This window comes from Geosmithia morbida (assembly GCF_012550715.1).
Source record: "Geosmithia morbida isolate 1262 chromosome Unknown scaffold_6, whole genome shotgun sequence".
Taxonomy (NCBI): Eukaryota; Fungi; Ascomycota; class Sordariomycetes; order Hypocreales; family Bionectriaceae; genus Geosmithia; species Geosmithia morbida.
In genome coordinates, this window is record NW_023336193.1 from 765,648 (window position 1) to 789,795 (window position 24,148).

Here is a 24,148-nt window from a genome sequence, read left to right on the forward strand (position 1 = left end):
CCCTCCTACGTTGTGTCCCGCTGAACCAAACCCTTCCGAGGACATTTCCGCCGCCAATTCTCCCTCTCTCTCCCCCCCCTCCCACCAACCCATACCCCCAGCTGGCAGTTCGTTGCCAATCATCATCACAATTTCCATCACTGGCATCAACTCGAGGTGAGTTTTTTTTTTCTTTTCTTTTCTTTCCCTTCCCTTGTTCCCTTTCTCTTCCTCTTGTTTTCCTTGCTCTTTCTTGCCCCAGCGTGCAACTGTTTCCGTCTTCGTCTCGCTCCAACCTGGTCCACTCCGTCGAATACGCGATATTATCGAAGCGCCAGGGGGTCAGAAAATCAGTCGACAGGAAAGAGAAGGGAAAGCGACGGACTCGTTTGACGCCGCCATTGCCCGACCATCATTCATCGTCCTCTAGACATCAGCCTTTCGACATCGTGTCTCACCATCTCCCCTCCCGACATACGCGTTACCGATCTCCTTCCTTCGTACCTTCTTCTTTTCAAGTCGCCACCAAACCGTTACGGCGAGAACTGACACGAGTGAAATAAACCAGACGTGATTCCGACCGCGCACGTTTGGTGACTGTGCAGGGAACAAAGGGGGCCGAATACAAGCCTCCCTTAGCAGCCGAACAGATCCCCTTCGTTTATCCTACGCACGACGCAAGCCGACGAGAGTCGCAGACATACAGACAAGATGGGTTGCGGAATGAGCACAGAAGAGAAGGAGGGCAAGGCCCGCAACGAGGAGATTGAGAACCAGCTCAAGAGGGACAAGTTGATGCAGCGCAACGAGATCAAGATGCTGCTGCTGGGTACGCTATACCGAATGCTCTCCTTGATTCCCGTCCTCCCGTGGATACGCGAGAAGAGACTGACGCCACCGACACGATCTAGGTGCTGGTGAATCCGGCAAGTCCACCATCCTCAAGCAGATGAAGCTCATCCACGAGGGTGGCTACTCTCGCGACGAGCGCGAATCCTTCAAGGAAATCATCTTCAGCAACACGGTTCAGTCGATGCGCGTCATCCTCGAGGCCATGGAGTCGCTCGAGCTACCTCTCGAGGACCAGCGCATGGAGTACCACGTCCAGACCATCTTCATGCAGCCCGCTCAGATCGAGGGTGACGTTCTGCCTCCGGAGGTTGGCAGCGCCATCGAGGCCCTCTGGAAGGACCACGGTGTGCAGTCGTGTTTCAAGAGGTCGCGCGAGTACCAGCTCAACGACTCGGCTCGATAGTGAGTCTTGTCCCCCTCCCATCCATTCCCCTGCCATTCATTCCCCTGCTTGGCTTCTTTTCTGCTGCCCTTGCAACCTGTCGCCTGACTGTCCTTCTCCCACGTTCGCCGGCACTGACAATGTTCAGCTACTTCGACAACATCTCACGCATCGCTTCCCCCGACTACATGCCCAACGACCAGGACGTTCTTCGATCGCGTGTCAAGACGACGGGTATCACAGAAACCACCTTCATCATCGGCGATCTCACCTATCGCATGTTCGACGTCGGTGGCCAGCGTTCCGAGCGTAAGAAGTGGATTCACTGCTTCGAGAACGTCACAACCATTCTCTTCCTCGTCGCCATCTCCGAGTACGATCAGCTCCTGTTCGAGGACGAGACGGTCAACCGTATGCAGGAGGCCCTGACCCTCTTCGACTCCATCTGCAACTCGCGATGGTTCATCAAGACGTCCATCATCCTCTTCCTCAACAAGATTGACCGTTTCAAGGAGAAGCTGCCCATCAGCCCCATGAAGAACTACTTCCCCGACTACGAGGGCGGTGACGACTACGCCGCTGCCTGCGACTACATTCTCAACCGTTTCGTCAGTCTGAACCAGCACGAGACGAAGCAGATTTACACTCACTTTACGTGTGCCACGGATACGACGCAAATCCGCTTCGTCATGGCTGCTGTCAATGGTATGTTGATCGCATTCTCGTACCTATTCTATTCCGCGATATATGCATTTTATATATGCACCTTACTACTCTGGATAATTCCATCGAGACGAATACTAACGTGTTCCCGCTCATAGACATCATCATCCAGGAGAACCTTCGTTTGTGCGGTCTCATCTAAACGATATCCTCTTCGGCAACCATAACTCGAAATACCCTCCCCCCCCTTTTGATTAAAATTTTCTAGTTCCTTTTTTTTATATAATACGTCACGAAACAAGCCGCATGAGTCGAGAGGAGCTTCTTTTCTCCTTTTTCTATGAAAAGGAGAAGAATCGGCTCTTGATGTTTTATTCTTCTTACCTCTTCTCCCCGTTGCTCCCTAACCTGGCAACTCCTTGCATGGGGCAACGAGTGGGAGGAGACGAGTCGGCTGCCCCCCCCCCCCCCCCCCCCCTCAACAGAGCTCCCACGATACCCGTCCATCTCCTTCTCAGCGCCGGCGTTCCCCTTGTTTGAGGGATTTGGAGGGTCTCCCGCTAGCTGTTTTATCTAACAGGAGCGGTTTATCTTTACTGTCCATATACAGGGGAGAATTGCTGGAATGGGCAGGAGTTTTTCGTTTTACTTTCTTTATGTTCTTTCTTATTCTGAGTCCCTCATTCTGACAAAGAAGGAAAAAAAGAGAGAGAACGGCGAGAGTTTTGTGTATAATGAGCGCACGGCGCGTGTGTCGGCTCTGTACGCACACATAAAGGAAAGGTTGACCTTGTAATCCTTCTTCTTTCTCTTTCAGTTCTCCTTGTGTCATTTTATCTCTCTGTCTCTTTTTTTCTCTTCTCTCCGAAACGGGACGGAATGTGGTTTTTTTTTTTTTTGCTGTATTTTGTGTTTTTGTGTATGCGGAATAGTTTCCTGTCCAACTGATTTGATATATGAACTTTTTTTTGGCCACTTGCTTGTTTCTTTTTAATGTGTTGTGCAATAACAGCAGGGTGAAAATGGGATGAGAAGAGAAACAGCAGCAGTTGAAGGGAAAAGGTGGAAAAGAAAGTAAGATTGGTTTTTATTATAATTTTTTTCTTGTTGGCTTGTTTCACGTGGCATCTGGCGAAGATCTCGATCCTTTTTTTTTTCTCTTATACATTTTCTAACTCGTGATTGACGAGCATGTTTCTCTCTCTCTCTATCTCGGTCTTTTTTTTCTTTTTCTTTCAAGTCTTGTCTGTTATAGCTCTATCGTCCTGCCTCGAAGACGAAGGTCTTTTTCTTCTTCTTCGTTTTTCTCTTCTCTTCTTTTCTTTCTTTTTTCTTTCCTTTTTATATTTTTTCCATGTCTCTATACATTAGTAGTCTCTAACGTCTATTCTGTCAGATTTGTTTTTTTTTTATAGGCTACGCGGTCAGATTGTATCCAAGGCGACAGTTTAGTAGAGTTGGAGTATCTTTGTCAACAAGAGAAGGAAGATGTTTGGTAACAGGTAATAGGTGCGTATTGTATTGATTGTAAGCAAGTCTGTATCCTATCGTAAGCCCAATGTTGTGTGCATTATTCGTATTGAGGAAACAGATGATATGGGTGCATCAATGACGTTGGGATGCTGATGAACTCCCCCCCCCCCCCCTCCCCTCTATTAATCAGATGAGCTAGATGAGCCAGATGGAATTGCATGCAAAGAAAAGAGGAAAGAAGAACAGCAACAAGAGAAAGGACAGAAATTCATATTACGACAGCTCACACGTCTAGCGAATCTTGCCGTCTCCAAGAGTCTTGTCCCATGTTCAGATATCTGTCTTCTTCTTCTTCTTCTTCCTCTTCTTCATTTTTTTTCTCTCCTCTCTCTATTTTCTCTTCTTGAATTTTCATTCTTCTTCTTCTTCTTCTTTTTCTTCAAAAATATAGAGAGAATACCCCTACTCGGGACTCCCATCTGCATCATCCTCGTTGTCGGAACCGGTTTCGGAAACGGGCATCAGGGTATCCTGGTACGGCTGCGTCTCCTGGTCAGTATTAACGGCAGCAGAATGCTGCCGTTGCTGCTGCTCCATCCTGGCTCTCTCCTCCTCGAGAGCACCCTGCGGAGTACCGATGTACTCCTCATACTCGGCGATGCAGAGGCCGAGCTCCTCGGCGGCGGCGTGCATCCTGACGAGGTACCGACCGCGCATGTCGAGGGAGGAGCAGCAGCCCAGCGTCTGACCGATCGCGCTCATGGCCGGGTCGGCCTGGAGGACCCACTGGAGACGGGATAGGATTTCCGACGGTCTCGGGACCGGTTGCGGTTGACCTCCCGCTGCTGAGAAGAAGGCGGGTGTACTCTCAGGGTTATATGCTCCTCCTATGCTGCTGCGCAAACGGGGGAGGGGGGGAGGCAGAGAATTGACCTGACGGCGGTTGGTCCCATTGTTTCGGGAGGTGGTGTTTGTATCTTGTGACGTGTTAGACAAGGAGAGATGTCAGGGAGAAGGAAAGAAGAAAGAAGGGAGAAGAGAGAGGAGGAAGAAGAGCAGGAGGAGGAGGCAGAAAAAGAAGAAGAAGAAGGGAAGACGGAGAGATAGAGAGAAAGCGTACCATGATATGTACACCTAACCCCACTAGCATTGAACCAGCAGTTGGCGCAGCTACCACACATGAAACCAGGCACGAGGATGCATCTCGTCCACGGACCGTGACCCTTTGCGCAGCTCTTGCACGGCCTCTCCGACTCCTCCCCGGTTATCTGGCACAGCAGGGCCTCGACGTTGCTCCGGCGCCTAGTGTTGACCCCCTGCCACGTTCGGCGCTGCTTGGGGATGCGGACCGCCTTCATCTCCGCCATGAGTCTGCACGCCGGAGACGACATGTTGACGTCGTCCCCGTACAGCTCCCTGGCTACGTCACCGGCCGTCCTTGGCGGCGGTGCCGAGGCGGACCGTTGGCGGCGACTTTGGTGGCTGCGGTCGTTGTGATCGTGCTCGGCATCGCTCTGCCTCTGCTGCTGCTGCTGCTGCTGCTGCGGCTTGCGATTACGGGTTCGGCTCCGGCTGCTGTGAAGCCGTTTCTGGCTCTGGTTCTGGTTCTGAACATTCTCCGGTCGATCCGCGACATCCTGGCTCTGATTCCGGGGGCCATAGGCACTGGGAGGCTGGTTGTCATCCCAGTCCCGCTGCTGCTGATTCTGCACCGCTTGCTGCTGCTGATCTCGCGCCCTGAGGGTCTCCTAATAACTCGTCACAGACGCCGAGTCTGCTGCCGTCTCGATGGTAGGGGCAGCAGCAGCAGCAGCAGCAGCAGCAGTAGCAGGAGGAGGAGGAGGAGGAGGAGGAAAGGGGAGGGTGCCTGACAGCGGGATGAGCATCTCTCCGCCGCCCAGGACGAGTGAGGAGGGTGTGAGGGGAGCAGAGGAGGCGGCGGCGGCGGGGATGATGCCGTTGCTCGAGTCGGAGCTGCTGCTGTCCGACACTTGCTGCTCCAGCCTCTGAGGTGGATCGAATGGGGAGTTCAGGCTGGACATCAAGTCGCCGCCGCTGCTGGCCATGGGGGCATAGGGAGCCGGGGATGAGAAGCCCGGCGCTACGGTTAGCCTCTGGGAGGGTCTGTACAGTCCTGGGATGCTGCTGAGTCGATAGGGACCGTCGCTGTTGCTGTCGCTGTTGCTCTTGGAGGTGGCGGTGTTGGTCTCGGGAATGCTGTCATAGCTGCCGCCGATGCTCCTCATATTGCCACGCTCGTCCACCATCATCAACAGCTCACCGTGCTGGGTACAGCTGTTGTCTCTGCTGCTGTCATTGTGCTGCTGCTGCTGCTGCTGCTGCTGCTCGGGATGATGGTTGTGCTCCCAGTTGAAGAAACGGAGCTCGTCCGGCATGGAGCTGTGCGTATCGGAATGGGGATCAGAGCTGGTTCCCGTCTTGCTAGCTTGCCCGCCTGAACCGTCTGGGGGCATGATGATGGTTCTTTTCCTTGAGGTGATGGGGAGAAACCTCTGGTATGGTAAAGCAAAGAGCTATATTATACTATGGGGGGTTTTTCTCCCCGCTTTTTCTTTTCTTTCCAGAGGTTAATGATGATGATGATGATGTTATATGGAGTGATGAGGTGGATTATGAGAGAAAGAAAGTTTCAATAGGAGGAGGAGGAGGAGGAGGAGGAGAAGGAGGAGGAAGGAATAAGGGAAAGGTGTGGTGGAGGAGGAAGAGGTCAGGGATGAACCTGTGCGGAAGCGTGATTCTCATGAAGAGGAAAAGAGAGAGGAGACGGGAGATGTAAAAGAAATAAAAACAGTAAAATGAAAGAAGAAAGAAAAATAAAAAAAGACTTACGCGACCTGGTGTAGATGTTTCATCCGAGAGGGAAGGAATATGTTTTTTTTTTTTTTTTTTTTTTTTTTTTGCACCTGGTAGAGGTTGAAGAGAGACACTTGGGAAACTTGGGATATACCATGAGGATAATGTATTGATATATACATTATACATGTCTATTCCATTTATTCTTGCTGGATACACACACACACACACACACACACATATATATATATATATATGCGTGTGTTTGTGTGTATGTGTATGTGTATGTGTACGTGTTCTTGCATCTATCCTGCCATCACCACGCCGTCATCATGAGAAGCATCTACTCGGTATCCATCTCGGGAATCATGTTTGACTTTGATCTCACTCTTCTCCGAGAATGCCAAAGTGACGTGGAAACTTTTGTAGAATTATATATGCATATATGTATATATATATACATATTCTCTTCCCTTCTTCTCTCTTCTTTCTGCCTGGGGCCTGAATTCCTATTATTCTCGGGGTTTACAATGTGCACAGCCCTCGCCCGTGGTTTTTTTCTCCCCCCCCCCCCCCCCCCCCTTTTTTTTCCTTCTTCACGCATGATGGGGGTTCCCTTTGGTTCACTTTCGTCTCACGTCCAACGTCGTTGTTNCTTCTTTCTGCCTGGGGCCTGAATTCCTATTATTCTCGGGGTTTACAATGTGCACAGCCCTCGCCCGTGGTTTTTTTCTCCCCCCCCCCCCCCCCTTTTTTTTCCTTCTTCACGCATGATGGGGGTTCCCTTTGGTTCACTTTCGTCTCACGTCCAACGTCGTTGTTTGCAGTGAATGGTCGAAGGAGGCGGCGGGGTGAAAGTTTTCCCTCTCTTTCTTTCTTTCTCCGTTCCGTTTCGTTTCGTTTCGTCTTCTTCTCCTTCAGTGTGTATTGTATTGTCTTTGTATTACTGGATTCTCTAGATCCTTTACAGCTAGATGAATCCTCAACAACAACAACAACAACAACAACAACAACAACAACAACAACAACAGCAGCAGCAGCAGCAGCTACTACCACACCACTACTCGACCCCTCCCATCTTCAGCTACCCAAGCCACCCCCCCTCTTCAATTGCTCGTACCAGGTCCAGCAGCATTGGCCTTCTCCCACATGCCGTCCGCCCTCCCCTCGGTCAGTTCCTTCCACTGCCGAGCAAATTCCCTCAGTCCCGTGCCTCCGGCGGCGCTGGCATCCACAACCTCCCGCGGCAGCTTGTGGGCCGAGTACTGTGGTGAGCTGAAGTTGTAGGCAGCAGGGTCGCCCTTCTCGATGATTCTCAGCTCGGGCCCGCGCGCCTGCAGAGCCTCGTCGCTCTCGTCCGTCTCCTCGGCACTCGTATCGCCCGAGCCTTCGTCGGCTTCCGCCCCACCGTCACCGCTGGTGGCGGCCGACCCGTACAGCGGACGAGCCACCTCGGCATCCAGCAGCTCCCGCCAGCTGAACAGGAGGCTGTCCGTGCGCGGGGCCCAGGGGTTGATGTCCATGAGCCTGACCCTGCCGAGCCCGTCGTCGGACAGGGAGTTCTCGGGAATGTACACGTCAAAGGTGAAGCACGGGTCGGGAAATGTGAGGCGCAGGCTCCTGCGGAAGAAGGCTCTGATCCTGCGGACGATGCTGGGCCGCAGCCCGGCCAGGAAGTCGTAGTGGTTCAGGTCGCGCTGCGTGATGCCCACGAGGGCGCGCTGTTTGACAAAGCAGCGGAACTCGAGGGCCACGTGCGGCGAGAAGAAGGGCCGGAGCACGAGGACCGGCCTCGGGGGCCGCGACGCCGGCGCCGCCGTGCAGTCGTCAAAGGCGTGGTCCAGGTCGTGCGACACGAACGAGGACGACTTGAGCAGCAGGTAGACGTCGTTGGGCGTCGTGCACTTGAGCGTGTTCTGGTGAGGGGATATCCATTTGGCGTCCTTGGGCGACGACCAGTTGAGCTTGGGCGCCACGGAGCCGCCCAGCTCGGCAATCTTCTCCTTGATGAGGCGGTGGATCTCGGGGAACCGCTCGTTGGGTGGCCTCCTGTCGGGCTCGTCGTCGTCGTCGTCGTCCTCGCCCGGTTCGCTCCCGTCGTCGGATGCCACCTCCTCGACTCTCCGCGGGTGGGAGGCTGCTGCGGTGTGCCATTCCTCCTCGGACTCGGCAAGCACGTCGTCCTCATCATCGGCCAGGATGATGCCGTCCTCGTGGAGGTACGACACAAAGGCCGGTGATAGGGGGATGATGCGCGACTTGAGACACGAGCTCTTGTACCGCGGAAACCAAGCGTCGTATGAGCAGTTTAGGATGTGATCCCTCGTCACGGGGGGGAAGATGAGCTCCTGGTTCTCGTCGCCGCCTGCACCATCTTGCGTTGGGAGGTGGGGCATTTTGTGTGATGCCTTCTCTCTCTCCTTCTCTTCTCCTTCTCTTTTCGTTCTGATGTCTTGTCTTGACGTAGAACAGTTAGGGAGCCCCACGACGTCTATACAGGTATTGAGATATTAAAAATGGGGGGGAAGGAAGAAGAAAAAAAACAGTATATATTGCAAACGATCTGTCGTCTTGATGGGAAACAAGAGGAATCATTTATTCCCTGGATAAAGATGGAGTGTGAACTGATGGCCTTGAGTCATCCCATCGACTCAGCGCTCCTTCACCCCGCCATCGCAGCAGAATTCTGCCGCCGACACCAATCCCACAGGTGGCTCTCACCGCCTTCCTGTTTCTATATCCTTGTACCTCTGTATATTCTATCACCCGTTCTCAAAGTTGATCGAAGGCATTCCCATCATCACCATCATCATCATCAATCTGTATCTCTGTGGCAACCTCGTCACTGGTCTCCTTCCTCTCTCACGTACCACGCGATCACATCCACCGATATATCCTCCCACGCACAGCCGGACCCTGGTCACGCACTCACACAGCCATGTCTGATAATGTCGGCCTGTCCACGCCCCGTGGCAGCGGCACCTCGGGCTACGTCCAGCGCAACCTCGCCCACATGAAGCCTCGCAACTACGCCGCCCCATACACCAAGGACCCGGACACCATCCGACACAAGCAGCGCCAACCGGATAAGGGGATTCTCGAGCACGACCGGAAGCGTGAAGTCGAGGTCAAGGTCCTCGAGCTACGCGACGAGCTAGAAGAGGAAGAGTATGTCCTTCTATCCCACTCCCCTCTTCTCCTCCTACTGTTTCCCTTTTTTTTCCAACCTCCGTTCTTACTAACCTTTGGGGGGGGGGGGGGAAAGAGTCGAAGAAGGTGAGATTGACCGCCGTTGTGATGAGCTAAGGTCAAAGCTGCTGGCCGACATGGAAAAGGGAAAACGTGCCGCCAGTGGACCCAAGAAGCAGTTCAAGGATCACCAGGTTCACGAGATGGCCGATGCCAAGATCAAGGAGAGCGAGAGGCTGAGGAGGGCCCTCAAGATCAGCTCCGACTACGAAGAGGGTAGTCACTGGAGGAAGCAGGAGGAGAGGCTGCGGAGTAACCTGGAGAAGGAGGAGGGTGAGAGGGGCGATTAGGCTGGAAGCACGACGTCATGTGCGGTAGGCTGGCTGCTATCGCGTCCATCGCTCCTGTCGACGTCCTCTTCTATCCCATGATGCAAACTGTCGTCGGATGTTGGAGAGCACACGCCTCTGAGAGACTCAAGATACCCGGTACCTCATTTCCCCCCCCCCCCCTGCTCTGTCGACGCCTGGCTGGGTACTACCTATCGACTATCGGTAAATATTACGACATGTATGATTGAATGGAAAATAATACGTTAATGACCGAGACTTGATCATTGTTTTTTTTTCCCCCGTCATGTTGGTGCATCTCACCTAGACTCTTCTTGAAGCTGTATATGATGCTACTACGTATTACTACTTACTACATGGTTCAATATTACATGTCATGATCATCACATGGTGTCAGAGTACATGCATCGTAACTCTTGAGACAATGACATCCATCTACCTTTACCGGTCATCGATGAAGGAGCGAATCATCTACAGCCATCTCACGGACGGTCATTCTCCATACTCTCTGTCTCCGAACTTGAATCTGGATCCTGGCGATACTTACTGCTTTGGCTAACCTGCCGTGTTGCGTGTTGCGTTGGGGAGGGGCTCATCAAGTACCGCCACCTCCCACCACCTCCCACCAACTCCACCTCCAACCACCACCATAATATTGCTATGTACAATCTCGGCACCCACGTCACTGCTGTCCTTGCTGGCCAGATGTCCTGATCAACCCCAACACGGAACACGGACGACGGCCACGAACCCACACACGGCACCCTCAGGACACACGTACACACGTACACATGCACGCGCAGCCATACGAACCCTCCCGTAGAAATGAACCGAATACGCAGCCAGAGCTCCAGTCCAGTCCACTCACCGAGAGCAAGCTCACTGGACCGCTCCTCCTCCGAGCTAGGCCAGCTCCTGTTGCGACTCCAGCAGACTGTCCTCCACGCTGATCCCGAACGCGAGCAACGACTACGACGGAGCGAATATGAGCGCGCAAAGTTGGAGGCGGTACGTCCCCCCCCCCCCCCCCCCTCTTCTTCAATATTTTTTTTTTCAATTTTTTTTGATACATTTCTTGGATATCTCGTTCCATCCAAAAGGAAAGAAGGAAGAAAAAGTCAAACTAACCGATCGTCGTAAAAGAACCTCGAGTATGCGACTACCTCGCTGTCCAAACTAGAGCAAGATGCCGCTGGTATCCTGACTCCCGGACGGAGACTGGAGGTGCAGAATGATTTGAGGAGGAAGAGGGAGTTGCTTGACCTGTTGACGGACCATGTTCTGGATCTTCGCAAGGTAGGAAATTCCCTCCGAGATCTTGTCTCGTTCTCTTTCTGGCACACGCGCGCAAGCCGCTGACCGAATACTCCGCAGATGGCTGTTGACGATGACGACGACGACGACGATGACGACGACGACGATGAACAGGTAGACAATGTTCTAGCCAGCATCATACCCAAAGAGGGCGGCAAACCCATCCCTACAAGCATAAGCACAAGCATAGCTGCACCAACAGCAACACCAGCATCAACAGCAGCACCAGCATCAACAGCGGCTGTAGCAGCGGAAGCAGCAGCAGAATCAGAAGCAGGTAAACCTCGTGAAGCCGAACCTCAGCAACCCACCCAGACCGACCAAATACTCCGATCACGCGCGCCAGCGCCGTCCTACGCCGAAGCCCGAGCCGCCCTCTTTGCCAGCAGACGCAGAGCCGAACAAGGAGGCACCGCGGCAGCAGCAGCAGCAGCAGCACCATCTACAACGTCGGCGACGACAGCCACGGCCGAAGCTATACTGGACAAGCAGTCGTCCGAGAGGGAGGACCTGGCCTCCAAGGTCTTTCAGCTCGCGCAGGCCATGAAGCGCCAGCAGATGAACATGGCCGCCAGCCTGGAGGCCGAGAAGGACGTTCTGGGACGGGCCACGGACGGCATGGAGCGCACGGGGAGGGGGATGGAGGCCGCCAGAGGTCGCATGGGGGCCCTGGTGCGCATGACGGAGGGGAAGGGGTGGTGGGGGAGGGTCATACTCTATGCGTGGGTCTACGGGCTCATGGTTGCTCTCGTGCTGTTGGTGTTTGTCCTGCCCAAGTTGAGGTTTTGATTTCCTTCCTTCCTTCCTTCCTTCCTTCTTTCCTCTCTTCTTCTCTTTTCTTTCTTGCTTCTTCTTTTCCTCCTCCTCCTCCTTCTTCTTCTTTCTCTCCCTCCCTCTCCCTCTCTCTCTCTCTTCCCCCCTCCCCCTCAAAGGACGGACTTCTGACACAAGAAAAAGACAAGAGATGAAAGATGACTACTTCAGACATATCAGAAATAGCCTCCAACTGTTCAATAGGAATGAAAGCATAGAGACGTGTATTTCAACAAGGAGAGGCATGAGGCCTCGTGTATCCCGGCACCGATGGAAGATTGCTGGCCCAACATTTCTGGGTGTTCCCGTATCTATCCGTGTCTGGCCGGATCTCTTCAACTTGGGAGATGATATCCGGCTGGCACGGACTGGCACTCTGTCAGACACTCCTCACGGGCGTACACTTGTCACCGACTGCTTCGGAGTGCGCCTGACCGTATGGGTGATCGGCTGCTGGTACTACTTGGTCGTCGTGGACACTCGTGCGTCAGGAACAGCGCAGAAAATTCGAGACGGTCTATCCTTTTTTTTCTTCTTCTTTTACTATATCATTTCCTGTCACATGTCTACCGCACGTTCTTGGCCTCCTTGATGAAAGCAGAGATCTTATCCAAACTCTGCTTACCATCCTCCTCGACGCCACTGCTCACATCCACGCCAACCACGCGCTTACCCAGCTCGCCCAATGACTTGACAGCCTGTGCTACATTGACCGGGTCCAGCCCGCCGGCAAGGAACACCCTCAGCTCCGGGTCGGCGCCGAGGAGCTCCTTGACCTTGGACATGTCCAGCAGCTTGCCCGAGCCGGCGCCGGAGTCAAGCAGGGGGATGATGTGGTAGCCCCGGAGGCCGATGCCGACATTGCCCGGCTTGAAGGAGCGGATGACGGGGACGGGGATTAGGTTGGCCCACTCGATCGGCTCGTTTCCGTGGAGCTGGACCAGATCGAGATTGTAGAGTTTCTGCTTTTCCAGCACCTCCTGCAGCGGCTGGTTCTGGAAGACTCCCACGAGGCGCGGGCGCGGGCTGGCTATCCGAGTGCCGGCTGCCGTGTAGAAGTCGGTGGCGCCAGATGCGGATACCGGGACGTCACCCTTGAACGGCAGCGAACCCGAGTGCGAGTGCACAGCCTTGGAGATGGCCAGGGCTGTCTCGTCCGAGACGTACCTCTTGGCCCCGGGGACGAGGATGATTCCAACAAAGTCCGCTCCGGACTCGACTGCACGCGTGGCAGCCTCGGCAGTGCGGGTGCCGCAGATCTTGACACGAAGAGGTGTGGGGTCGTCGTTGGGCGTCGGGGCATCCGTTCCGGAGCAGAGCTGGCTGATGAACTGGGTCACATCCGGGGCCCTCATGATGGCCTCGCCTACAAGAACGGCGTCGATACCGCCCTTCTTGTTCTCCAGCACGTCCTGATAGGTGTTGATACCGCTCAGAGCACAGATGACAGTGCTTTCCGGGACCATGCTGCGAAGGCGGCTCGTCGTCTTGATATCGACCTCGAAGCTCTCAAGGTTTCGGTTGTTGACGCCAATCACCCTTGATCCGAGCTTGACGGCGGCAGTCATCTCCTCGGCGTTCTGCACCTCCACCAGGGGTTCCATACCGAGAGAGAGCGAGTACCTGTACAGGCGCTCGAGCAGCTCCGGCTCGAGCATCTTGACGATGAGGAGGACGGTGTCGGCACCGGCCAGCCTGCCCTCGAGTATCTGATACTCGTCGAAGATGAACTCCTTCCTGAGAATGGCGGGCCTGTTGGGCATGCCGTTCAAGACCTGGCGGACAGCGCGGAGGTCGTCGATGCTTCCCTTGAACCATTCCGGTTCGGTGAGCACGGAGATGACACTGGCACCCGCGAGGGCATACTTGCGAGCCTGCACAGGGGCGCTGATGTCGAGAGCGAAGATCCCCTTGGACGGCGACCCACGCTTGATCTCAGACATGAGGGAAACATCAAATGGAGTCTGGCGAAGACGATCCAGGAAGGGTACCAGAGGGGGGGCCGCGTTGAGGTTGTAGGCAGCCTGGAGATCCTCCATGCGCTGAGAGGGAATCATCTTCTGAGCGGCGACAGCAGCCTTACGGTTGGCGTAGATCTGCTGAAGAATGTTGTTGCTCTTGCTCTTGGTAGGTGCAGTGCCGGTAGCTCGACCGGCGCTCGCCTTCTTGAGCTTTTCGTTCTCCTCCCAAGTGCCCCCCTGAAGGTGGACAAAGTTCTTGATCATGATGCGACCGTCCTCGGTGAGGATACTCTCGGGGTGAAACTGAACGCCCTCCATGGTAAACGTCCTGTGACGGACGCCCTGGATGACACCAGGCGACCCATCAGGTTTGTCGACCCAGGCCGTGGTCTCGAGACACTCGGGGAGGGACACTGGGGTGCCGGCAAGGGAGTGATAGCGAGTGACGGGAAGGCCCTGCTTCAGGCCAGTAAAGACGCCCTTGGCATCGTGGGTCAAGGGCGATGTCTTGCCGTGCAGCCACTCTCCAGCAGAGCTGACCTCACCGCCGTAGGCATCAATCATGCACTGTCTGTATAAGATGAGTGAGTATTTGCCACAAGCCTGAAAGACATCAAGTTTCATCAATAGGAGCATGTGTGCTTACAGTCCCATGCAGACACCGAGGATGGGGATCTTGCCGGCAAAGTGCTTGATAGCCTCACGGCTGATGCCCGAGTCGGTGGCCGGGTGGCCGGGACCGGGGCTGATGACGAGCTGGGTAGGGTTCTTGGTGATGAGCTCGTCTAGAGTGATCTTGTCATTGCGGTAGACGTGGACTGTAGCTCCCTCAAGAACGAGGTACTGGTAGATGTTCCAGGTAAAGGAGTCATAGTTGTCGATGAAGATGAGGTTCGAGGCGCTCGACACAGGAGGAGACGGATCGGCCTGATGAGGGGAGTGATCGGCAAGTTCGAAAGAGGCCATCTTCTGAGAAAGGCGGTGCACCGAGGTGAGTGCAAGGCCGAGAATCCGGAATCCGACGCTGGTGGGATGTGAGAAAAATGAACCCCGCGGTCCCGAATTCTCTAAATACACTGGACGTACGTCTGGCTGGTGGGGGGGTGTGCAACGAAGCCAAAAATTCTTAACAGAAGTTTGAAAGGACAGGAGAAAAGGGAATAAGACAATGAGGGATGGACCGATATCGAACCCGGCAGATTACCTGACCTTTTGGCCTCTGAGTTGACTCAAGATGTAGTTTACGTCGGCCAGCTCGCGAAGAAGGAGTTTGTATTGATTGTGCGGGTTGAACAATTGAGTTGTATGACTGTGATTCAACCTCCAATTCGGTAAGGCCAATATTGGCACATTGAGACGGAAGGTGCCCCGCCGCATTTCCAAGTAGTATGTACCTTCCTTTCCTTTCCCTGAAAGGATATATTACTTATTGCAGCCTGTAATGGGGGGTGATTTTAAGCTCCAGAACTGTACGAGTCGCACAGGGTAAGGGGAGCATCACGGCTAAATCTCGGACCAATCCAGGCACCAACCCCTACATGTATTATATATGCACACCACTGTAGGAAGAAAAAAAAAAGTACCTTAGCGCTGTCAATCGGCTAAACAGTGAGCTTTCAGTAGCAGTTGTAATGTTACTCGTGCTTTGTTTGGGCAGGCGCAACCAAGAGTACCTACCTGCTTTTGCTTGATTCGCGACCACCAAAAGCAGGGCGCATCGTCCAAGGTCAAACAAACAGCTTCGCTTTTCCATTCTTCTCCTCCCTCCTCCCGGCCATCGCCAATTCTCATATTCGAGGGATGCATCGCGGGCTTCTGCCTCGACACTGACATCTGTGGCAATGCCGCCCCTGTCAGACCGCATCTATTTCCCGTCCCTAGAGGACTGTCTCTCCGGAGACCGTGTGCTTCTGTACGTTGAGCCTGACGCTTCTGTTGATGCTGATGCTGATATCGGTGCCTTGGGACCTTGGCCGCACCACACCCAGCATTGTGTCTTCACATAATCCTCCGTCTTGCTCTTTGCTTTGCTAACTGCCTCTCAGTTCTTGGAAACATGTTGCCACAGCTCTCTCCGACTTCTCTGGTGAACGCCAGGTCAGCTCCGCCATAATCGACTTTTTCGATGACGAGTATGTCCACGGTCTGCTCAAGAAGCCGTCCAGTGTCTTTGCATCGCCCTCGGATGCCACACAGAAAGATTTTGAAACAAAGACCGCTCCGATCAATGCTACCTTAGCCTCCACCGACGGCGTCGATATCAACCTTGTCAGGGAGGACGCCAAGTGGTTGGGCAAGGCGGCCCGCCTCAACCTCGTTGCTGCCCTTCGTATCGTCGTTGTTGATATTCAGTCTCGCCCTTCGCGACACCTTACCGGACCGCTGTCTTCTCAAGATGCCGCTAACCTGCAAGAGGCCGCTGGCCTGAGCAACGGGCAAGGGAGCTCCTTTCTTTCCGAGCTGGGGGCCGCCGCCGCCGCCGATGCCGACGAGATCTGGACTGAATTCGAGAAGCCCGAGACGAGAAGGCGACGCCTGTTCAACACCTACCTTGAAGAACGCCGTTATTTTGCCATGTCGGCCGATTACGCGCACTCGATCAAGCTCTATAACCGCCTCCCTATAACGGCACCGGTCGAGCACAATTTGAACCAGCTGTACCGCCTGACCATGCCTGAGCAAGCCAAGGATGAAATTGAAGTCCTGCTTCCTGCATACATGAGCGTCGTGGGCGAACGCATGGACGGTCTGGGCCGCGGCCTGAGTGAACTGACAGACGATGCCTTGATACTCCTGGAGGACCTGGAGCTGTCCTATTTCAGAACCCAGCTTACCGAGTCCATCCACGCCATGTCTGTTGTTCTTCAGCTTGCTGACAACCTTCAGAACGAGTTTGCTCCCGCATCTGCCATCGGTTCGTGGTTCTCCATCATGGACCGACACGCTTTTCTTTCTCAGCTCCAGCCGGTTCGTCCCTTCCCAACCCCATTCCTCGCCCGGAACTTTGAAATGTTTTTTTTTTTTTTTTGCCCTGCTAACATGGCTCAGATTCATGAGAGTATCGCTGAACTATGCGTTCCGGCCAAGACCCTGGCCGCTGTCGTGTCCGTCGCCCTCCTCAAGCCAAACTTGTGTATGAAGTACTTCCAGGACCGCGAGGAAGACCCAGCTCTGGCCGACAACTCCCACGATTCATACTTGCTCGCGCCTGATGTTCTGGAACAGGTCCATTCTACTATAATCGGCGCCTCCGAGGCCAACATCGAGACTGCCACCCCCGTTTGCTTCACCTGGTCGGTCATTCTGGGAGAGATGAACCGGTCATACCACTCCCGCTCGGAGAAACGCGACAACCTTTTGCTACAGAGCTCCAGGGAGCGTTTTGAGTCAGGAGCCGTGATCCGACCCTCGACTGGACGACGCAATTCGGCTGGTAGCATCTACTCGATCGAATCGTCCAGGTTCGACAATTTCCTCGAGGCCACCTCGACCTCTCGAGACTTCCAGACCGCCGAGAGGATGGCTAGGTCTGTTTCCGATGGCGGGTACGTCTACAACGTAATGTCTGCCATGGCTTCAGCCATGGGGTCGACCCCCGAGGGAAGCATGACGCCGCTGCTGAGCTCTCGTGTGCGCGCCTGGCTGGTGGAGGTCATCCGTACTGCGGACCCCCTGGTTGGCTACCAGGAAGCCACTGTGGGAACGCTGCTCACCCTTCTCTCGACTGACCGGGAATACTGGGATATCGAGAAGGGCCGTGGCTTGGAGGCGACGCACGACGTGATTGCATCCATGGTGCAGGATGACTGGCTGCAGCAGAGCTTCCTACGCACAGCCCTCGACCGTTACCCTGAAGAGTTTCTGCCCTTCATTGCCATGTGTCGTATTCTGTCTAGCACGTTGAGCCTGGAAGGCGACAGCGCCGACCAGATCCTCGCGCTTCTGAGGCAGACCCCGACCCTGACCTTCAATCTTCCCCTATCTACCAGGACCGAGGATGTGACTGAAGAGGAAAATATCAATTACTACCATCTCCTTGACGAGCTGCAGCTAGTTGCCCTCACCTCGTCTCGTGGACGGCGCCATGTCGACCACGACGACTTGCGTATACCGGCGGGGACCTTCGGACGCTACCTCATCCAGGACGGCCAGTTCTCGCAGCTCGAATTCACACATTCGACGTTGTCGCTGCTCGGACGACGACTCGAGATCAACCTTGCCCCTGACACATATGCCTGCCTGTTCGGAGACTTTACACCCGACGTGACGGCCGAGGTCATCCTCCTCTTTGCTACCCTGATTCGTGTGGACTGTCTGAAGACTGCTCAGGCCAACCCGGATGCTTCCTCCATAATTCACCTGGGCAGCGACATCATCCAGGAGGCGAGCAAGTACATGGCTGCCGGCAGGGACCTCGTCAGTGTCATTTGCGACACGATGGATCATTTCCTGCAGGACGACCTTGCCACGACGGATGAGTCGGCCGTGAGCGTCCTGACGTCTTGCACCCAGTTCTTCCACTCTATCCTGCCTCTGTGCCCGGGCCGAGTCTGGTCTTACCTGGCACGCAGTGAGCTGCTCAATTCCGAGTCGAGAGCTGGCAAGCTGGCGAGGATTACCGGAACGTTGGATCTGGTCGCGAACCGGTACGAGTTCTTGAACTCATCCGCCCAACTCTTCCTAGATCTCATCGATACCGTCGTGTCGTCGGCAGCCCAGCGCCGTCTAGGTAGCAAGGCGGCGGGGAGACAGCGGGCAGACGTGGCTCCTTGGCTAGGCATCTCCGAAAGGGTCCTGTCCAAGGTCAGCCACTCAATTGCCCAGTCGGCCATTGACATATTCGAGAACACATCGACGTGGAGGTTCGAGTCGGAGACGAAGCGGATCGTGCTTCTGCACAATGTGGTTCCGATCCTGGACAAGATCGTATCTGACTGCTACAGCATGGGCGATGTCCAGTCATCGTCGGGTTTGACCTCTACGCTCCAGCCTGCGGCGTCCTACGTGGTCGACTGCTTCCTGGAGCCATCTTCCGGGACGCTTAGGTTCCAGCCCATCCTGGCCTCTTTCACGGCAGCTTGTATGTCGAGCGACTCGACGCTCTACGCCGCCAGATATGAGATTCTGTACGGACAGGTGAGATCGGTACTGGACTTCTGCACGACCCTGCTGCGTGTGTCAGACTTGCTCGACAGGTCGTCGAGCATGATTGAAAGCTACCTGTTCAAGAGCTCCACCCTTCTGGCCAGACTGTGCGCCGTCTCTTCGCACTTCCGGGTCCCTGCCATGAAGCTGCTGGAGGCTCTCGTCATCAATGCCGGCAAGTCAAAGAATGAGCCGCCCTCGCTGCTGGGTTACCTAGGCCCGCCGACGTCGAGGTCGTTCCTGCAGCTGCTCTCGACGCTCGGAAAACCGTACAGCCTCGCTACCGACACGCGCGCGACGTGGAAGTTCTTCTCCTCCATTCTCCGCAACAGGCAGCAATGGATGTCAAATTGCCTACTGACTGGACAGACACCTCGAGAAGCGATGAAGAGGGACAACAAGAAGAAGGAGGCTGCTCCCAACTCGGTCTTTGCCGCCGCCTTGAGGAAGCTGTCCCAGCTACAGGACCTGGAACCGGCCCACGCCATGGTGGTTCTAGACTTCGTCGCCTCAGCACAGAACTACTGGCCCTGGACCGTCTTCACGCTTCAGAAGGACACATCCTACCTGGAAGGTCTCCAGGCCTACGTGCGCGAGCTGAAGCCGTCGCACGTCACGGTCAAGTCAAATGCCACCAAGGCTGCCGTGGAGGCCCGCATAGCGGCCTACATTGGCGAGATCATAGCCATGCAGCTGTACCACTCGCGGCACCTGGGCAACGCCGATGCCCTGGCCAAGAAGCTGATGTCGGACCTGGACTACTACCTCCGGGACGGCGTCGAGGTTGCCGGCTACAACAAGTCGCTTCACAACAACTTTGCGAGGAACTTTGCCAACAAGTACGGCGGATGCTCGCTGGACGACTTCCAGCGGACCATGCTGGAGCCGCGAGAGCTCGGCACCGAATTCTACTACGACCTGGGCCGAGCAACCAAGATGCTGATCTTCGACCCAGGGTGGTTGGGGCGCAAGCAGAACGGATTCAGGATGGAGATGGAGCTGGCCAACGCCAACCTGTCGCTGGTCGATGCTCAGATCGTGAGTATCTACGTCGAGGCCATGACATCGAAAAGTTCAGAGCTAACTGTTCCCCCTCCCCCCACCCCCCCAAACAGGCACTATTCCACGCGTGGGAGTTCCTCCTCTTGGAGCTGAGCATCTGCCTCCCCACCAATGAGACGATTGCCAGGCAGATGCTGCAGGTTGCACAGCAGTGCCTGAACGCCAACCAAGGCGTGCCGGGACCTGAGAGCATCTTCCTCAAGGTGGTGGATGCGCGGGCCAGCCTGGCGCTGGTGCTGATCCAGCGGCTGGCGACGTCCTCGCTCCCGATCAAGGACATCAACCACCTGCTGACGACTGTGGTGGTGACGGTGTCCAGCGTCGACGACCCGTTCCTCCCCGAGACGATCTCGTACTACCGCAAGCTGCTCAAGTCGCTGTTTGTGGTGCTGCGGGCCTACCAGGTGAATGCCGACAAGGGGGGTGGCTCGGAAGATTCTGCGGGCACGTCTGCATCGTCGGTCACGGTTACGCAGACGGTGCTCAACGTGCTGGACCGCGTCGTCGGGCGCGGATTCCGGACGCTGGTGAGCCTGATCCACGACGACCAGAGCAGCGTGTGCCCCGAGGATCTGGCGCTCCTGACGGCCATCCTCCAGGCGTGCCTCAGCCTCCCCGGGATGGAGCAGTCGCAGACGCAGGTGCTGAACATCATGTCGACGCACAGCTGCTTCTACGCGGCGACGTCGCTGTTCTCGTGGGCGGACAAGCTGGCGGACCAGGGCGACCCGGTGTACGGGGAGCTGAGCATGCTGTACCTCCTGGAGCTCTCGACGCTGCCGATGCTGGCGGAGCAGATGGCGTGCGACGGGATCCTGAGCGTCCTGCTGACGTCCAACCTGACCAAGTACATGCTCAAGGCGCGGATCTCGCCGTACGCCGAGGCGGCCACGTCGCAGCGGTGCTACAGCATCTGGGTCAAGGGTCTCCTGCCGCTGATGCTGAACCTTCTGACGGCGCTGGGGGCGACGGTGGCGCCCGAGATCGCGTACGTGCTGAACCAGTTCCCGCAGCTGCTGAGGCTGAGCATCGAGAGGTTCGAAGTGCCCGGGGCCAGCCGCACGCAGTCGAAGGCGACGGCGCAGTACGTAACTCTGCTGGGGACGTCGGAGATACACTCGCTGGCGCTGCTGACGCGGGTGCTGGGGGCGCTGCGGGTCAACAACGGCGACATCGGCGAGGTGGAGTGGGACGCCACGGGTCTGCTGGAGAATGTCGAGTTCTGGCTGGCGAGCAACAAGCTTCTGAAGGAGAGGCTGATGCCACTGGGTCAGCGGGAGATGGACTGGAGGGCGACCAAGGTCAAGGGAAGGGGAGACAATGTGTTGGAGCAGAAGGTGATTTCACAGCTGGAGGCTGTGCGTACGGTACTGAGTGAAGATGTGGAGTAGAGAATCTCAGAGAGGGGGGGGAGCTGGATTATTGGGGTGAAGGGGGAAGAAGGGCAAAATAAAATGTGTATTAGTTGCAGAGGCGTTTGGAATATAGTTGTCATTGATGTATTCTGATGTCGATGATTGGGGTTGATATGTGTATGGGTCAAGAATGATTCGGTGTCTTCTTTCTTCTTCTCTCTCTCTCTCTCCCTCTTTTTTTATGTAGACGTTTATTCTCCTGTATAACGTATAAGTATAGTACAAGCCATATTTAGCTATCCAACCCCTCGTGGCCTCCCCCCTCTCCCCCTTCTATTTTTTTTTTCAAAAAGAAAATAGGTTTCTTTCCCTCCCCCCCCTCATATTATACAACATATATATCATATTATAACAATAGTGAATAGTGTCGGCAGTAAGGCGAGAGTTGAGAACTTTCTGAGATTCCGTTCGTGATGTGTACATGTCTGTGTATGTGTGTGTGTGTGTGTGCGCGCGCGCGCGTGTGTGTGGATGTGGGTATGTTGTGTGTCGGTCGATCGGTATCCGAGTCTCTCTCGCCACTCTCCTCCTCACTCTTCACTTTTGCATCTGCTGAGCGAGCATGGTGTTGTGCTCCTGGAAACGATCGCTGACGCGCTGCTGGGTAGCCATCCACTTGAGGACGCAGCGGTTGAGGCAGCCTGTCTCACGGGAGGAGAGGGACTTGGAAGAGAAGTCGTCGACGCAGGAACCGAAGCAGTTCTCCACGAGACCACCAAATGCCTGAGAACAGTCGGTCTCGGTCAGTAAGTCTTTTATATATACACCTCTTTTCACTTTTTCTTTTCTCTTTCTGGGAGAGTGGAAAGTGGAGAGATGGAGAAGGAGGAAAGGAAGTGAAGAGGAAGAAGGGGAGGAGAAGAAGAAAAAAGTCAACATACACCCATAAACTCCTTTACTTGACGCTTCTGCATGCGCTGCTCCAGCGTACGCTGCTCGGCAGATGATAGCCTGAGATAGAAGTGAAAAAAAAAGGGTTTTCCTTGTCAGTCCCTACAGTTTTTTCCGGGCGGCGAGATATCCCGCGAGGTTTTTCTGTACGTACATGTCCATCTTTGACGGAGGGTAGATGAGGTTGATGGGGCTAGGTTGGTTCAGTTTTTGCTGTCGTTGCTGTTGTTGTTATGGTCTGTCGGTCTCGATTGTTGATTTGATTGTAGGTAAGTGGAGGACCCGAACGAGAGAGAGAGTGAGAGAGAGAGTAGAGAGCGATGGAAATTGACATTGGTAATCTTTAGCTGACAGCTTTCCTCTGGTTGTCTTACGAAACTGATAAGACGATAAGATATAGGGAGCGTGTCTCTTATCGGCCATCGTAATCACATGACTTGAATTGAATTTTTTTTTAAAAAAATTTAAAAGGAAAAATTGGGGAGGTTGTCATGCATGGCTGTAATAATACTCCTCCATGCATGATCGGACAGATACGAAAGAAGAAGAAGAAGAGAAAAGAAAAAGAAGAAAAAAAAAGGTAAATGGTACAATGCTGACTTGACTGAAGCTTTTCGTAGCTCTCTACACTGCTGGCAGCAGCTGGCAGCAGTTGTCTGCTTCGTACATAACTCGTATAATATCGTAAAATACCTATCCGTATTCGTACAACGGTATCTTACCATTGAAACATTCCCACCTTTTCTTTCCTTTTTTCATTTACAAAAAAAAAACCCCACCCCAGGAATGTCTGACTGGTAAATGCCAAGTAAGGAGTGCAGGTGGTACATTGTACGGTAGAGCTGGCTATAGCGGTAATGATAGTCAGTAGTACGGATTACGGTAGTGTTGTATATATACGGTATTCGTGCTATCAGCAGTCGGTGGAGGTTATTGGATAAGTGGTTGAGAAATCCTCCAGTATCGTGATATATATCACTGTCCCGTGTATATATATATATATATATATGTATGCATGTATGTATATATATGTATGTACACATATATGCAAATCTTCATATCATGTACATCTCCATATCCAGTATATCTTATCTTGTACTGTACATCTTTCTATATATCGTGCATTTATATATATACATATATAATATAATGATGCATGTACAGTATCAAGACTATTATATAATAGCATTATTTCCTGCCATCTTATTGCCCAAGACAAAACAGAAACAACAACCCAGAAAAAAAAAAAAGAAAACTTGCTAACCAAGTCTCTGTTCTCTGCCCGCGTTTCAGAAACTGCATCCTTCGCTTTGCGGATACAGGTACGGAGCAGCATGTACCCGTACTCGGCATCGTTACATGTCTTCCATCGTAATATCGTGGTGGTGATACGGCCGATACAGTCTACTGCTCAGCATGTACCGAATATACAGCAGCCCGACATGTACTGCTGCAGTGGCTGTACCGGCATGTAGAGGCCAGTTTCACCACGGCTGCAGACTTGCATACGTACCGTACCCGACACCACAAGCATCTCATGATTGCCGTCACAAGGGCGGGCATACGATACGATACATATTACACTTACAGACTACTCGTACCGTGACTGCCTACACCTTCACCACCTTCACCACCACCGCCACCACCACCACCACCATCAAAACCCCATATCACACACGTCACGCCGTACCCATCCATCCACCCTCACAGTCTTCTCCTTCCATTCTCATACATTCTACTAACATTTCCTTCTCTTACGAGCTACAGGAGTACGGGTACCCATACTGTATACTGTACATGTACGTACCCATCGTACTCAACGCTCACCCTATTCCCCCTCCCCCC

At 54.1% G+C, this 24,148-nt stretch overlaps 8 protein-coding genes across 8 annotated transcripts; 4 read left to right on the top strand and 4 right to left on the bottom strand.

Moving 5' to 3' along the window:
- Window positions 1-690: 690 nt before the first annotated feature.
- On the top strand, window positions 691-2,078 carry GMORB2_6701 (guanine nucleotide-binding protein G(i) subunit alpha; the record flags this gene model as incomplete). The annotated part of the gene is made up of 4 exons (XM_035468671.1): window positions 691-808; window positions 891-1,233; window positions 1,362-1,918; window positions 2,035-2,078. 4 exons carry the CDS (start codon window positions 691-693, stop codon window positions 2,076-2,078), a joined length of 1,062 nt encoding a protein of 353 aa, XP_035321805.1.
- Window positions 2,079-3,811: 1,733 nt separating this feature from the next.
- Window positions 3,812-7,241, bottom strand: GMORB2_6702 (Protein of unknown function (DUF3716); the record flags this gene model as incomplete). Its single annotated transcript, XM_035468672.1, has 4 exons — window positions 3,812-4,191; window positions 4,470-5,014; window positions 5,222-5,634; window positions 7,233-7,241. The coding sequence occupies 4 exons, from the start codon at window positions 7,239-7,241 to the stop codon at window positions 3,812-3,814; spliced, it is 1,347 nt and encodes a 448-aa protein (XP_035321806.1).
- Window positions 7,242-7,269: 28 nt separating this feature from the next.
- Window positions 7,270-8,559, bottom strand: GMORB2_6703 (uncharacterized protein; the record flags this gene model as incomplete). The annotated part of the gene is made up of 1 exon (XM_035468673.1): window positions 7,270-8,559. One exon carries the CDS (start codon window positions 8,557-8,559, stop codon window positions 7,270-7,272), a length of 1,290 nt encoding a protein of 429 aa, XP_035321807.1.
- Window positions 8,560-9,101: 542 nt separating this feature from the next.
- On the top strand, window positions 9,102-9,702 carry GMORB2_6704 (pre-mRNA-splicing factor cwc-21; the record flags this gene model as incomplete). The annotated part of the gene is made up of 2 exons (XM_035468674.1): window positions 9,102-9,331; window positions 9,429-9,702. The coding sequence occupies 2 exons, from the start codon at window positions 9,102-9,104 to the stop codon at window positions 9,700-9,702; spliced, it is 504 nt and encodes a 167-aa protein (XP_035321808.1).
- An 825-nt stretch (window positions 9,703-10,527) lies between these two features.
- Window positions 10,528-11,984, top strand: GMORB2_6705 (uncharacterized protein; the record flags this gene model as incomplete). Its single annotated transcript, XM_035468675.1, has 5 exons — window positions 10,528-10,710; window positions 10,846-10,998; window positions 11,077-11,293; window positions 11,480-11,775; window positions 11,979-11,984. The coding sequence occupies 5 exons, from the start codon at window positions 10,528-10,530 to the stop codon at window positions 11,982-11,984; spliced, it is 855 nt and encodes a 284-aa protein (XP_035321809.1).
- A 411-nt stretch (window positions 11,985-12,395) lies between these two features.
- GMORB2_6706 (anthranilate synthase / indole-3-glycerol phosphate synthase / phosphoribosylanthranilate isomerase) lies at window positions 12,396-14,756 on the bottom strand (the record flags this gene model as incomplete). The annotated part of the gene is made up of 2 exons (XM_035468676.1): window positions 12,396-14,361; window positions 14,437-14,756. The coding sequence occupies 2 exons, from the start codon at window positions 14,754-14,756 to the stop codon at window positions 12,396-12,398; spliced, it is 2,286 nt and encodes a 761-aa protein (XP_035321810.1).
- Window positions 14,757-15,631: 875 nt separating this feature from the next.
- On the top strand, window positions 15,632-21,388 carry GMORB2_6707 (nuclear pore complex protein Nup188; the record flags this gene model as incomplete). The annotated part of the gene is made up of 4 exons (XM_035468677.1): window positions 15,632-15,692; window positions 15,859-16,757; window positions 16,839-19,973; window positions 20,051-21,388. The coding sequence occupies 4 exons, from the start codon at window positions 15,632-15,634 to the stop codon at window positions 21,386-21,388; spliced, it is 5,433 nt and encodes a 1,810-aa protein (XP_035321811.1).
- On the bottom strand, window positions 20,671-22,465 carry GMORB2_6708 (mitochondrial import inner membrane translocase subunit TIM9; the record flags this gene model as incomplete). Its single annotated transcript, XM_035468678.1, has 5 exons — window positions 20,671-20,901; window positions 20,953-21,219; window positions 22,007-22,135; window positions 22,294-22,363; window positions 22,458-22,465. 5 exons carry the CDS (start codon window positions 22,463-22,465, stop codon window positions 20,671-20,673), a joined length of 705 nt encoding a protein of 234 aa, XP_035321812.1.
- Window positions 22,466-24,148: the final 1,683 nt, after the last annotated feature.